Genomic DNA, 15,094 nt, shown 5'->3' with positions numbered 1-15,094 from the left:
AACAAATAAAATTGGCGAATATGGGAATCAGAGAACCGAAGAGCAATTCACGAAAAACACATGAATCCTCAGCGACTTACGGTTTGGTGTGGAATTTGGAGTGGGGGCTTAATCGGTCCTTACTTTTTTGAAGATGAACAAGGAAGGGCTGTCACGCTAAACGGAGTTCGTTATCGTGCGATGCTCACTGCTTTCCTTTGATCCCGTTTGGATCACATGGACATCGACAATTTATGGTCTCAACAAGACGGCGCAACTTGCCACACTTCAGGAGACACAATCCACAGATCTTTGTGATCAAACCTACCCAACTCGATCTTGTGACATCTTCCTACGGGGGGGAGGGGAGGTACGCTAAGTCACGAGTTTATCAGAACGAACCCCGCAATCTGTTTGAACTCAAATAAGAATTTCGACGTCTCCTCGACGAAGTTGATGAGGAAATGTATGTTACATGTTTAAACCTCATCATCTGAAGAAAATGTTTTTTTTTTTTTTGCTTCTTTCAAATAAATAAATTCGATTTACAGTAGCTTCAAATGAGATGTTCTTTTTGAGACACCCATTACATCTTAACGTGAAACCACATGATATCCCACTGGAAATCAAATCCAGGACTCTCGCATTAATGGTTCCGTGAATATAACTCTCATGAACTCTTTACTAGTTTATTGGACAATAAATTGTCGATAATACCGAATTATATTCTTATTTTTGAGATTCTGAAAAAAAAAAAAAAATACTAGGCAACGATTGTTAAGGCCAGAACTACCAGAGCTGAAGTTACTTTGCAATAAACTTTCAGTTAATTAAAAAAATATTTCTGATTTGTAATATGATTCGAATAACAGACATTAGGGCGTTGAAAGGTAAGTTAATTTGTTTTCTTTCTCTAACGAAAATGGATCGCATTTATCCACGGGCATAACGATGGAGTCACTTCAGGTTTTCAAATCCATAGCAATACATTAATTTTGATAAATTGGCCTATTCGATTTTGATTCAATATCTAAATTTACTTCCTTTATACAGTATTTGTACGTTTTAAAAACATTAAAAAATAGTTTGGCCAATCTGCTTGATAACTTGTTCTATAACACAATGGAATGGAGTACAGAAAAGATATTCTATCGCTATCCCAGGATTCGAAAAAGCCTCCGGCTTCTCGTCATACTGTTTTAAAAAGCGCCAAATTACTATTTTTCTTCTGGACTGGCGAGTGGTAACAGCACACGCTATTAGCAGCAAGCCCTATTAATTTATTAGATGCTAATTTCTACATTATATTAGAATTTAATGGGAAAATATATCCAAAGATGAGATTATTGTGTAGTTTCCGAGAAAATCGAAAAATAACATTTTTTTCGTAAACTTGAAAATGGATGTTGTACAGTTACCACGCCACATATTAAGGGGGCAGACTACTAAATATTTTTCAAAAGCTAACAATTTTTCTTTCGCCAGTTTTTCGTAAGTGAAAAGAGATAATGAAATGTAACTTACCACAGTAATAGATAATGTTATTCTACACCCGAAAATACGAATCGGAAGGATTTTCAGTGTTGCCATACAAAGAAATCACAGTGTGACCAGAATTTGAATTACCCAAAAATCTAAGTTAAGGCAGCGACTAGAAAAATGAACTCAACGGTAATTGATGACTTATCATGTTGTCTTGGTTCCTTGTTAACTACTTTTTAAATAAATAAGTTATTACAAAATAAATACAAATATTATTTAAAAAGTATTTAACAAGGAACCAATATGACATGATAAGTCATCAATTACCGTTGAGTTCATTTTTCTAGGTGCTGCCTTAACGTAGATTTTTGGGAAATTCAAATTCTGGTCACACTGTATTTTCTATGGATGGCAACACTGAAAATTATTCCGATTCGTATTTTCGAGTGTAGAATAACATTGTCTATTATTGTCGTAAGTTACATTTCATTATCTCTTTTCACTTACGAAAAACTGGCAAAAGAAAAATTGTTAGCTTTTGAAAAATATTTAGTAGTCTGCCGCCTTAAGATGAAACTGACACTGGAGTATGCTCTCTTCAAACTTTCTATTATAATACTAGTAAGACAATAGTACACTATATGATTAATGGGACATTGCTCATAATTCTAATTAACTCTTAAAACTTTGATTTTATTTAACTACAGTACATATTATCAAAAGACAAGATAAGTGTCAATCGGTAGATCAAATTGAGTTGAATAAAAATCATATGCTTGAGGGTACTTGAATGCGTATCATAGTTTTGAAGAAGTGTCGCGACAATTGCGATCAACAAAGAAGTTGTCTATCCTAATATGAAGACTCCAGTGTCAATTGTGATGAACTGAAAGTGTCAAAATATTATTCAGACTTAATTTGTTTAATATTATTGTTATTATCATCATCATTTGGCATAACTAAATCAATGATTAAATACCGATTTCTCTCATCAATCCTGAGACTGGCAAAATAATCGGAATTCCGAGTTGACGTACAACAATTTTCGTGTATTTAAAATCAGTGTTCATATTCAGTCCGTGGTTCTTTTAAACATTTGTTTATTTAGTACTGCTATTATATGCCATATATGAACAATGAAGTATTAACAAGTGATGCCAAACCTGAACTCTGTAAAATCCCGTCTCGATAAGCAAAGAATCCCATTTTGCAACTGAATTTCCCATGTTGTAACACTACTACTATAAATATACCACATTGACTTGATCCCTAGTCTTCCGTTGCAAGCGCTGCTATCGGCTGAAGGAATTCCACTCGCTTTCTCTCGCGTAGCAACACCGGAACCCTTATTGGCTCAAGGCGTGGGTGTGTGAGCTTTAGTTCGCATTTTTGCCACGGCTCAAGTCATTTTGGCAGCACAATACTACTACTACTAATACTAATAATATAAAAATAACACACACACACACACATACACACACACACACACACACACATATATATATATATATATATATATATATATATATATATATATATATATATATATATATATATATATATATATATATATATATCGTGTATTTTATTTTTTTAAATTTTTGGGTGAATTATCTATAAATTTCGATCATCCACGTTTATTAAATAGTTTCTGAATAATTATTTTGCTTAATCGAGAACAAGTATATTTTGTTGTCGGAAGTGCAGTGATTCCATTACACTTTTGTTCCATCACCTTATACTGAGCAGAATGATACTAGAAAAATTTGTTTTCATATGTGTATGTTTTAGAGATTGATTGTTTCTCGCTTGATATTCTACTTCCTTTCATTCGTTCATTGTTTTGTTTTCTTCTTTCTTCAAATACCAGAGTACGAATTTCGTTTCTTGATACTTGATTTTCAGTGGCATGGCGTGACACTTTGACGATTGTTACCGGTTGTTGATATTACAAGTATCTCTAATTTTTCAATATCAGAAAATCTAATACTTTTTCATTTCACCGTGGATAGTGAGGCGAGATGGCTAGTGGTTAGACGTGCACGTATCGCGCTCCGTGTTTTTCATGCCATAAAGTTCAGTGGAAGAAGTGTTTCGCAACACTCTATGTTTCCATAGTTCAGTTATAGATAGAAGAACAATATAACGTTTTCTTATCTAGTGAAAATCTTGTATAAATATTATTTTCCTAATTTACAGTTATTTTGTTTGTACGAAGTCTTCACAGTACAATGGCTCCCTCTAAGGCTATCAAAGGGTCCCAAGGAAACAGTGCACTCGAAGCAGAGAAAAAGGACTTCGTGCGGCAAATCTGCGAAGAAGTCAAGTCAGTGGTGCAAACCCCTGAAATTTTAAAACTAATCGTAGATTCAATAATTGAATCAGTTACGAAAGTAGTGGTGGAAAGACTGGAAGAAACTCTTAAGTTCAATTCCGAAGAAGTGCATGACCTTCAGAAAGAGCTAAAGAACAAGGACGCAGAAATTAGTGGTCTGCAAGAGAAGATTGTGGAACTGGAGCAATACCAGCGGAGGGAAAACCTTCGGATCTTCGGAATACCGGAAGGAAGAAATGAAGACCCTGACACTATAGCCATCAAATTGTTTGAAGAGCGGCTAGGTGTTCCCATGGACATAAACGACATTAGTCGAAGTCACAGGATTGGACCCAAATTAGAGGGAAAACCACGTCCAATAATTGTTAAGTTTGCAAGCTACCGAACCAGGGCTAAGGTGTTCAGCAATAAAAGAAAACTGAAGGGCTCTAACATCACCATCAACGAAGACCTGTGCCATCATCGACTGGAATTGTTGCGTTCTGCAGTTCAGAAATATGGTTACAAGCAGGTGTATAGTCAAGACGGAAAGATAGTTGTCCTTAAAAACGGAACTAAACATTTCGTCTCTACCAAGGCCGAACTTAACAGCTTGTGAGGACACAGAAATAGCGAATATCTCCAACAGTTAATGGCATAATATCGCAGCACGGAACGTGTACATATTGTACTGTGTGTGATATGTTAGAGATTTGTTTTTCTTTTACTATTTTATTAATACATATATCCCCTTTTGTTAAATGTATATCCAAGTATGATTATTGTGTGCATCTGAATTGTTTGTGTGCGTGTGCGTGTGTTTCAACGTCCTATATCAATTTATGTGTGCATACTTGTCAGTGTTTAAATTCTACAATACACAGAAGCGATAACTGCAGTAGCTATGTGATTTATGAGCTTTATATTTATCTGACAATATTTTCAACAAGTATGGTGTGCTCGCTTTTTTCTGAAAAGTGTGTGGTTGTGTTGCTATTTTTATTTGTCAGCAATATTTTGTGTTGGATGTGGTTATCAATGATGCATTTACATGCATTTGTCAAGCTCAATACGAGTGTAGCTTCTAGTGATTCTAATGTGGGAATGGATACAAAAGTGTCCCCTCCCATCATCAGCACGGGAAGACATCCCTGTCTCTGCGTTCTTTCACCCCTGTTGTTTCCAGTTTCGGCTCGCCTCCTCCTCAAGGTCAGTGCTATGTTTTTTATTTTCTTCTCTCTCTCACCCCCAAGTTACCAATAGCCACTCCGTTTTGGGAAGAGCAAGCAAGAACCTCGTTTGAGGCACAATCCGCATGTTATGAGGCAATGGATTTTTTTTTTTAAACATAACCAACAAGGAAACAGTAAATCTACATTCTATAGTCTTTTCGTTTTCTCTAGTCTTTCTGTTTTTTCGCAATACCTGCCATTGAAATATTCAATATTACATGAGTACATTGACTGACAATATAAGCAACAAACATAGCCCCTCTTCATTCGTTTTAACCAAACTAAATAAAATATGTCCCTCTGTGTTCGAAGACAATGAACCTTTACAGCTACCAGATCTCCAAGTGTCTTACGAAGGCCCTCAGTATTTATTGCAAACAGAACTTAATAAACCGAAGCGACCAACGTTCAATGCTGTGCACATTAATGCGCAGAGCCTTGTCAGACATTATACTGAGTTATTTTTCATTCCGTTGAGATAAAGCCAATGTAATAATCTTGCGAATCCGGAAATTACAGCCAAGTTTCCATTCTTGGAATGCAAAGCAAACGAAATAGTATAGTAGAATCTCTGCCAGTTCGATCCTCTATAGCGAGAGGGGAGCGAGTAAAATAAACATGCTGATAATATTCTAGATTCTCTTTGTTTTGACAGGGAACGTTCCTATTTCTTCCTGATCCACTCAGCCGAACGGTAACATAAGGGCCATTCCGAAAGTCCAAATACGAGCGCGCAGGATGCTTCTGGCTGGCACGCTGAAAGCTGCTCCTAGAGTGAATGACCGCTATCGGGGTTCGTGTTACCTCTGAAATCTGCGGTATCAACTACAGTATGTTCCTATTTGGCGCTGGCATGTTGCGTTCATTCAGATTGTAAATGCGGCATAGGACGTCCGAACTTTTTTTTTTTTTTAAAAAAAAAGGAAAGAAGAGGAAAATAGTAAACATGTTTCCATGTTGTTGATGAAATTTAGAGACCTATGAAAACAACGGAAAACTGTCATATATTTACCATTACCGCCGGTAACAGCGGTAATATGCACTACACGCCCCTGTTTTTAAGAATCACATATAATTAAGTCATTTCTCGCTAGTATAGACTTCACCGATTAAAAAGGAAAGACTTCAGGCTAAAAGTTGACAACAGTGACCCACTTATTCATAACTCATTGTACCCACTTCCCGCCCGTGGAGAATTTTGTTGGTGTGGATTATACATACATATAGTGAAAAATACCATATATGTTCCCAATTTCGACGAAAATTCCATTTTTCCCATGTCAAGTAATTAATGTCAAAAAATCCCATAAAATGGATTTTTTCCCACGGGTTAGCATCACTGGTACTAGCATTATTACACGTCGTCAGCTTCAGTGGAAGTTATGGATTAACCCATATTCTATACTTTGGCCCAAGCTCTCGGCATTTTTTTTAAAAAAAATTACCAGTAACTTTTTGTGCTTCTGGAAGATTCAGTTCTTTCATCTATCTATATGTATCGTTTCATTTCTTTTAGTCCCTTTTAGATTAACTCTAGATTACTAGATTTACGGGTGAAATTTCACCCATTTTTTTAAAACGTAAATTGCATACGATTTATTTCTGAAAGTCTCTTCTTATAGTACATTTTTTTTTTAACGTTTCCCCGTTTAAAGGATTGCGCCCTTTCTTTGGTAAGAGGTCGAATGGTATAGGAGGATCAATTGTATCATGAGAGGGTCTAACAAGTAAACCTTACGTTTGGGTGAATCGAGTTGCTGACTGAGACACATATGAGAAAGTAGTACTAAATGTGGTCAGTATTTCAGTGAAGTTATAGGTGCGAAGCTCCAGGGGTTTAGGAGATACAGCTACCAGAACATCACATGGAAGTACAGAATAGACTTCATACAGTTGGAGGTAAAAGCCCTGTAAGACCTCTTGTAACGACAAAAGGCGAATAACAAATATATGGGTACATATTAGGACTAGGGGGAAGTTATATAGTAAGGGTATACCTGACGGCGGCCATCTTGAAATCTGCCATTTTGAATTAAGGTTAAGTTTTAAAAATAGGAATAGGGTCATGTGATACATGATTTAAGACTCAAATTTAATCAGGAGAACAATGGTGATGATAATTTTGATTTGCGCGCAATTGGTAAAAACTTACAGGGAAATTAAATATTGATGCAGCATATGTATTAGTCCTTTACTCCATCTTGTAAAGTTTGAGTTAATGATAATAATTAAATAAAAAGCAGGTGGACAAATATTAGGTCTATGGTAAGAGTTGCCTTAATGGCGGCCATGTTCAAATCCGCCATTTTGAATCAGACAAAAGTTTTAAACAAAACGCATAATATTGACACCTTATTAATAGGAAATTTTACCATAAATCCAACGGTATAACCATTTTTGCTCATCAAACAACTAACATTTTAACGCCACCATTGTATTTTTGATTAACTTCTAGCCCGAAGTCATCTATTGCATTACTCTATTCCCATTTAATTTTGTGCTGGTTAATGATAAAGCAAAAATGGTTATATCGTTGGATTTTTGATAAAATTTGCTATTAATAAGGTGTCACTGTTATGCGTTTTGGTAAAAACTTTTGTGTGATTCAAAATGGCGGATTTGAACATGGCCGCCGTGAAGGCAATAGGCCATGTCTTACCATAGACCTAATATTTATCCACCTGCTTTTTATTTAATTATTATCATTAACACAAACTTTACAAGATGGAGTAAACGACTAAGACATATGCTGCAACAATATTTCCCTGTAGTTTAATTTCCCTGTAACTTTTTACCAATTGCGCGTAAATCAAAATTAACGTCACCATTGTTCTCCTGATTAAATTTGAGTCTTAAATCATGTATCACATGACCCTATTCCTATTTTAAAAACTTAACCTTAATTCAAAATGGCGGATTTCAAGATGGCCGCCGTCAGGTATACCCTTACTATATAACTTCCCCCTAGTCCTAATATGTACCCATATATTTGTTATTTGCCTTTTGTCCTTACAAGAGGTCTTACAGGGCTTTTACCTCCAACTGTATGAAGACTATTCTGTACTTCCATGTGATGTTCTGGTAGCTGTATCTCCTAAACCCCTGGAGCTTCGCACCTATAACTTCACTGAAATACTGATCACATTTAGTACTACTTTCTCATATGTGTCTCAGTCAGCAACTCGATTCACCCAAACGTAAGGTTTACTTGTAAGTATTGTTTAGTACTAAAATAGTGCTCTCAGAATATCGAAATGTGTGATGAATTCAATTTTTATTAGCAAGAGTTGCTTAATCAAAAGTAACCCAAACACTAGACTGGGTGAAAAATCACCCATCCGCCTGTATTTGACGCTGAACTAAATCTCAAAACACTATTCTCAACACTCTGTCACATATAACATGACCGCCATTCAGGAACACTTGTACATACGACAACGTGAATAGTGTTATTGACCTTCTCATACACAAGGTCCATCACACTAAAATTTTTATAATTTTCCGAGAATTTTCTTATGAACATTACATAGCTTACTTTAAACTCTAGTTTCCACCATCATCTTGGGCTGGTATGTAACGATTCCAGTGATTTTCCTTCTGTTGGAAGCCCTGTTTGAAGTCCACTAGCTGAAACGTGTTAAATTGTTGTGATTCTGCTTGGGTCTCTTCGGTGGAGTTAAAATGCTGTCTCATTCATCTGGAATTTTATTTAGAGAAGCAGAATTCGCAAGGGGGCTAGATTAGCTGAGTTCAGTGATCACGGTTATTGATCTAAATCCGATGCTCTTGTTGATCGTCGTTCACATGACGAGGCACAAACTTCACTGCAATTTGTCTCATGTTCAGTTTATCTGTTAGAATGTATTAACACATCCTGTATGATACTCCATATCTTATTACGAACATCTCGGATGGTCTTCCTTCTGTTCTTAAGGATAACTTCAAGCACTTTTGTTATCATTTCCGAAGTTATGTATGATGACAGTCAATCCGAATGTTTGTCATCCTCCACAGACTTCTGGCCATCGTTTGAAATGCTTAAACCACTTAAATGGTCTGGTTTACCTTATAGTTCGCTCGCCAAAAGCCTCCTTCAGCATTAGGGTTCTTTTCTAGTTTTTTTTTTTTTTTTTTTTTTTTTTTTTAAATGAAACAGAACTCAGATTTTTTACTCCTTCAAGTCACCCACTTTCAGCCTGACCATTTTCTTATACTTAAAAAACCACAACATACATGGCGGATCGTTACTTTTTCTTCCGAATCCCTTCCTCATATAAATAGAAAATCTGAACGTAGAACATCACTGAAAATGCATTTCCTTTCCGGTATTTTCACTATGTTCATAATAAATCAAAGAATACTAAGTATACGATTACTCAGCACATGTTAATATCAATACTACTTAACAAGTGAGAGTGTACAAAAGCCATAAACTTCAAGTAAAACTATCAATTCATCTTATTTAATATCACAATTTCAGTTCTAGTACTACAGCTAAGCTATTAGCAGATTGAAACTAAAACCAAGTTTCACGAGTAAAACTATTTAGGTTTGTCGAGCGAAGTGACCAATTTTAAAAACGGAACATTTGGATGTTCCGGAAAATGTTCTCGGGACAACTAGCGAAAACACGGGACTGTCCAGGTTAATCCGAGATGACTAGTCAGTCTGGCCATTCTGAAATTCGCAGAGCTGTGTAACGAAACCAGCAGAAACTAAGAAACGCGTGTACTCACAATTCCACTTGGTAGACTGGCAGTTGAAATATGTAACTAGCTGTGGGAATTCGTACTGGTTTGGGTGAAATATTAAAATTCTTGGAATTTTTAGATAGTACTTTGTAGATAGGCTACAAAGTACAATGGACAAACTGGAGCAAGTACCAATTTAAATTATGCATGTATGTTATCTTTACAGCTGGCGCTGTTGCGGGTAAATTTTACGCTCACCATGATGCTCTAGATGTTAGCAACGTAAAGCAAGAGATGCTGGATCAGTACACTTATCTGAAGGATAGTGGCCCCAAAGACAAATGGGATCTCCCCGTGACAGAGAATCATCGCTACGGATGGTACCTTGAACCTCTGATAGACACAGACAAAAGAGACCGTCGACTCCACTTCCCTCGCACGGAAACTGAACTGGTCAAAGTACAGGCACTGATCAATCAATGCAAAACAGGAAGAAAATAAATAAAAACTACGTAGATTGGAGATGTTTCATTTTCTTACAAAATTTGAGGACATTTTTATCTAAAATCCGAATGATGGTTATTGCCGTTACGATTATACATCACACTACATTATTTTAAAGTATAACACTCTGCATTGCATGGTATGTTTGATGTCGAATGATCCACTGTTTTCAAAATTTAATGTGAACTTTTTAAATGACCAATGTTTCTGTGTATGCCACTGAACAAATTCTGTTTAAAAGCAAACTTTTACACATTTTTATTACAACATTCTTGTAAAGTAAAATAAATAACGCTTCAAAAAAGACTTCTACTATTTCTTCTTTTCTATTTTACCGTCAATGTTGTAAGAAATGATTTTGAAGATATAAACTTTTTGTAATATTCTGTGATCTAATAGTACTTATAACAGATAAAAAGAAAATATCTTTGTGTTTGATTCTGATCACAATAGCTTGCCAAAATCACAGGAACACAACCAGTCAATATGTTTCAAGTACTTTAAATGTACTCATCATCAAGGGAAAGCGATACAGGTAAATATGTAAATAAATAATAATAATAATGAACATCAGAAAATATTATAGGAATGCATAAAATGTAAACCAAACATTAACACAAATTACTTAAAGGAAGAACTTCAGTAAGCAATGTTGACATGGGAGAGGTAAGGGTTATCTTATTTTCTTTTTGTCTATGCTTTGCTTCTTGTAATTCAGTGTACAACGTACCAGAAATAGTTATTGTTAAGAGGGAAGAGGAGTGAATTCAGCTAGTATGGATTAAGAACTTGATTTTAATATGTCCCATAAATACTTTTCATTACACAGAATGTATCAAAAAGTCTGGAGCCATAGGTTAACTCCATTACGAGTAAAGATACGAAACAAAAATGGTAAGTTGTTGGAAATGGGTGATTTTCAATTAAAATCCAGGTATTTTTTGAATTGTACCATCCGTTTGGGTTCCACATTAGTACGGCGTCCTAGGTTAAATTAAAAAACAACGTTGTGAGCTCAGCAGGCTGTTTATTTGGGCTCTCATCATACCAACTACCTACCTATGGCCTATGGAACCGGGAGGTTCAATACCGCGTTCACAAAAGCTCTCCACTGACTTCTATCCTTAGCTAACTGGATCCAGTTTCTACTTTGTATTCCTATTTCTGCCAGATCCATCTTAATATTGTCCTCCCATCTGCGATTAGGTCTTCCTAACGGTCGTTTTCCCATTGGCCTTCCAGTTAAGACTTTGAAAGCGTTTCTTCCTTCCTGGCTACATGATCTGCCCACCTGAGCCTACTAGATTTGATGACCCTAACAATGTTTGGTAGAAGACGGTATAAATTATGTATTTCCTCGTTATGAAGTTTCCGCCATTCACCATTCCCATTCCTCTTGGGTCCGAATATTCGTCCCAGGATCTAGTTTTCAGATACTTTCAGTTTACGTTCTTCCCTCAGAGTAAGCGACCATGTTTCGCAAACATACAGCAAAACAGGTATGATTACCATTTTATACTTTTTTAAGTTTTAAATTTCTCGACAGAATTCGCGACGACAAGAGATTTTGAACTGAATAATAACACGAATTCCCTGCTTTCAATCGACATTTAATTTCTTCATGGATATGATTTTGGTCTGTTAATATTGATCCTAGATAGTTGAAAGTATCTACTTTGCCGAAAGTATTATTTGATATTTCGGCACATCCATATTTGTAGTATTACCATCCCGGCGAATTTCCATGTATTTAGTTTCCTCTGCATTTACTTCTAAATCTATGTCCTTGCAAGCGTTTAATAAGGCCTCTGCATTTGTTTCTATTGCTCTCTTATCATCCCCTATTAGATTTACATCATTAGTATACGCCATAACCTGGTGAATTCCATTCAGCTCTAGGCCCTGGTTCAATTATTAATACAATAAATTAAAATGTTCACGAAGCTTCCACCGGTACAGTTGCATTAACGTATTTGTTGTTTACGTTGAACTATTGTGCTATATATATATAAAAAATAAAAATAGATCCAAGATATCCTACAATGAAATGTGTTTATGGTCTAGGTTAAATAGAAACTCTCATTTCATACTAGCTGTATTCAGTTCTGCTTCCTCTTAACGGATAAGACACCTATTTGGATTTTGTTAATTTACGGTGGTGTAAATGTACGTACGGTATGTTAATGTATATAAAATATGTACAGCCATATTAAAAAACGAAGATAGTAGCATTGCTAGACTGACGCCTTGTAGATTTCACTTCTCACAATTTACAGCATGAAAATACAATATTATATATACAGAGTGACCCAAAAGTAGGTATATACCCCGGCATTGATCAAGTATAACATTCTAGTTTATGGATTTCTTTGCTTCGACTGTTCCGGGCTTAAGTTATAAGTAAAAAGACGTTAAGAACAGATAATAAAGAAATTAAGTCTACCTGTTTGATAACAATAAGAAATGATATGAAATACCAGTACAGGATTGTATATCTACTTTTGGGCCACCCTGTATATCCTACATGGCATTTGTGTGTAACACGTGTAACACAAAAGGGCAGAAGTTTACAGATTTTAATATCGAAAGTGATTTCTTATTTTCAAATGGAGTACGATATAACTAATCAAGATTTCGAGAACCAAATTTCGAAATTGAGAATTTACATACATTTATAGCCTCTCACGTCTCATCTACACATAATCTAACATCTACTTTATCCTACACTTCACTTGGATAAAAGAATGTTTATTAAGGATAAAATGTATCAATTGTATTCTTTTAAAATGTGTGTGTGAAATGGAATCAATAACTATACACACAAAGCAAAAAGGTGACACGGGCCACCTCATAATAATGGGTATAATATTTAGATCAACAGTATCTTGTATTAACTTAAATAATGAAATTGACAAATTTTAAATCAAATTATTAAAATTATGACAGGGAACACTAATTCCGTTAATTGCGTCTAAGATTTTTATTGGACGCCACTTAAGCTATAATCTTGTTCATCAGTTTAGTTACATGACGATCAGATCACCACATTTCGCATTTTTCGTGCAAGGATTCATAGTTGAAAAGGGACCTCTTGTCAAACTGGTTGTTAACGTAAAAAACTACGACAATATGCTTATTTTAGGATTACGTACACCCAGAAACACGTTCGCGTACCCCCGGTTGAATAGCACTGCTCTAAAACACTGAAATTAAAGACTATCAACCTAAATGCGGTGAACATCCGAGTTACTGAAAACAATCTTACGTAAACAACCAGTTTAATAAGTCTCTTTCCAACTATGAATCCTTGCAATACAAGTGGAAAATGTGTTTATAGTGATTCGATTTTTGAGTAAAACTGGTGAACAAAGCCACAGCTTAAGGTAGACAAGACGAAGTCAATGGAATTACTATTTCCATTCATCATTTTTAATAATTTACCTTCCTTTTAAGTTTTTCGCACTATCTTTTAGCATATTACTGCGAATTTCGTTTGCTGTATTAAAAAAGAACAACTTCAAAGGATCTTTGTCCAGTTTCTTTATCATGACGAAAAATAATGACCTGACTTCGCGAACTGTCACAGTTCATTGGGTCGGTCTGTGAAATAAGCTGTATAACTTGATTTTCGCAAAGTACGTTCCAGTATACGTATATATTACTTTTTCAAGGTGAGGTGAGAAAAAATGCCCATCAAGGTGGTACATTTTCATGTATAAAAGTACGTAATTATACTTGCATTTCTACTGCACTATATGCTATTGAGTTCATTGTTACATTGTACCAGGTTGGCATAAAATAAGTATCGCTGTTCAGAGAACTATGGAGACGTAACCACTCAACAGAATGCAACCAAACTTGGTCGGAGTACATTTGAGAACATGCAGATGCGACTGGTGTAGACAACAAAATTAATTCTGATTTTCGCCACCAGAGGTAATTGTGGCGCTGTACAACGCCATGTAAAAGCCTATGTCCCTTTGGGTGAGTGCGATTGTCTTGAGCGCCCCTCGCCAACTTAATCCAATCCACCCATGCACAAGGCTGAACGTAAGACTTGGACGATGCAATCTAAGAACTACAAAAGGCTAAAATTAGCCTTGAAGAATTTTTATATATAAAGTAAAAGAATTTTTTTCTGTAATTTATCTTGCATCAGCCCTAACTTTTCTCCTGTTTTTTTCTTGAAAAATGTATTAAAAAATAAAACATATGTTTGCCCTCCTCACTTCCCAGAAGAAAGGGACCAACGAGTGTTTCTTACTCGGTTGAATATCTTCCATCATTACATAACTGATATATAACTCAGGACATAAATGCAGCAAAAACTTGGATTTTATTAAATGGTTGATCAAATGAAATACTGAAAAATGATTAAAAAGTGCTAACTCAACCGGCTTTTTCCCATTCCTCAGAATCATTAAATCTTTAGCTGCTGACTGGAAAATAGTAATAATTACCTAGGTATTATTCTCATTTGTAATACCTTCTGTTAATCCGTAAAGTGTATAATGGCCTTCGTTCAATAATAATAAAAAAGAAAGTCTTAAGAGGTCATGAAACCTATAACGTTCCCTAAGTAGTCTATCGTCGCTTTTATTTTATTTTATTTATTTATTTTTTCAGCGTCCTCTTTGGAAAGAGAGCAATGGTGAACTACTGATTTAATTCAACTATTAAATGTGTAATATATTTCAATATATAGTATCTTCCGTTTCTGAGAACAAGCAACATACAAACAGTTCTTTCTAGTAAAAGAAGGTATATCACGAAATGGATTATTTGTGCTCTGGAAAAAGGAAAATATTTACGATGATGGAGGATACTGCCGATCACAAGCTCACATGGTCTGAGATTAAATCAAATACCAATTGCATCAAATATTAGTGTTC

The 15,094-nt window shown here is 35.4% G+C and overlaps 1 protein-coding gene across 2 annotated transcripts; it reads left to right on the top strand.

Annotated features, from left to right (window-relative positions):
• The first annotated feature begins 716 nt into the window (after window positions 1–716).
• Window positions 717–10,560, top strand: LOC145673327 (uncharacterized). 2 transcript variants are annotated; one of them, XM_081742926.1, is made up of 2 exons: window positions 717–869; window positions 9,925–10,560. In XM_081742926.1, the coding sequence occupies exons 1-2, from the start codon at window positions 836–838 to the stop codon at window positions 10,197–10,199; spliced, it is 309 nt and encodes a 102-aa protein (XP_081599052.1). In that variant the 5' UTR covers window positions 717–835; the 3' UTR covers window positions 10,200–10,560. The 2 variants fall into 2 exon arrangements, 1 of the variants encoding a protein (XP_081599052.1); XR_014128745.1 differs by lacking the exon at window positions 717–869 and adding an exon at window positions 3,383–4,984 and having other exon boundaries at window positions 9,925–10,059.
• The last annotated feature ends 4,534 nt before the right edge of the window (window positions 10,561–15,094 follow it).

The sequence above is a fragment of the Thermobia domestica genome, chromosome 16 (genome assembly GCF_964235325.1).
Source record: "Thermobia domestica chromosome 16, izTheDome1.hap1.1, whole genome shotgun sequence".
NCBI lineage: Eukaryota > Metazoa > Arthropoda > Insecta > Zygentoma > Lepismatidae > Thermobia > Thermobia domestica.
Note: the sequence above shows the minus strand (reverse complement) of the source record. Positions and strands in the feature narration are given on the sequence as shown.

Excerpts from the sequence above, each read along its gene's own strand:
- LOC145673327 (XM_081742926.1), top strand. The coding sequence starts at position 836 with ATGATTCGAATAACAGACATTAGGGCGTTGAAAG. Across the intron at positions 870-9,924 it reads AGACATTAGGGCGTTGAAAG|CTGGCGCTGTTGCGGGTAAA; the intron begins GTAAGTTAATTT and ends TTATCTTTACAG.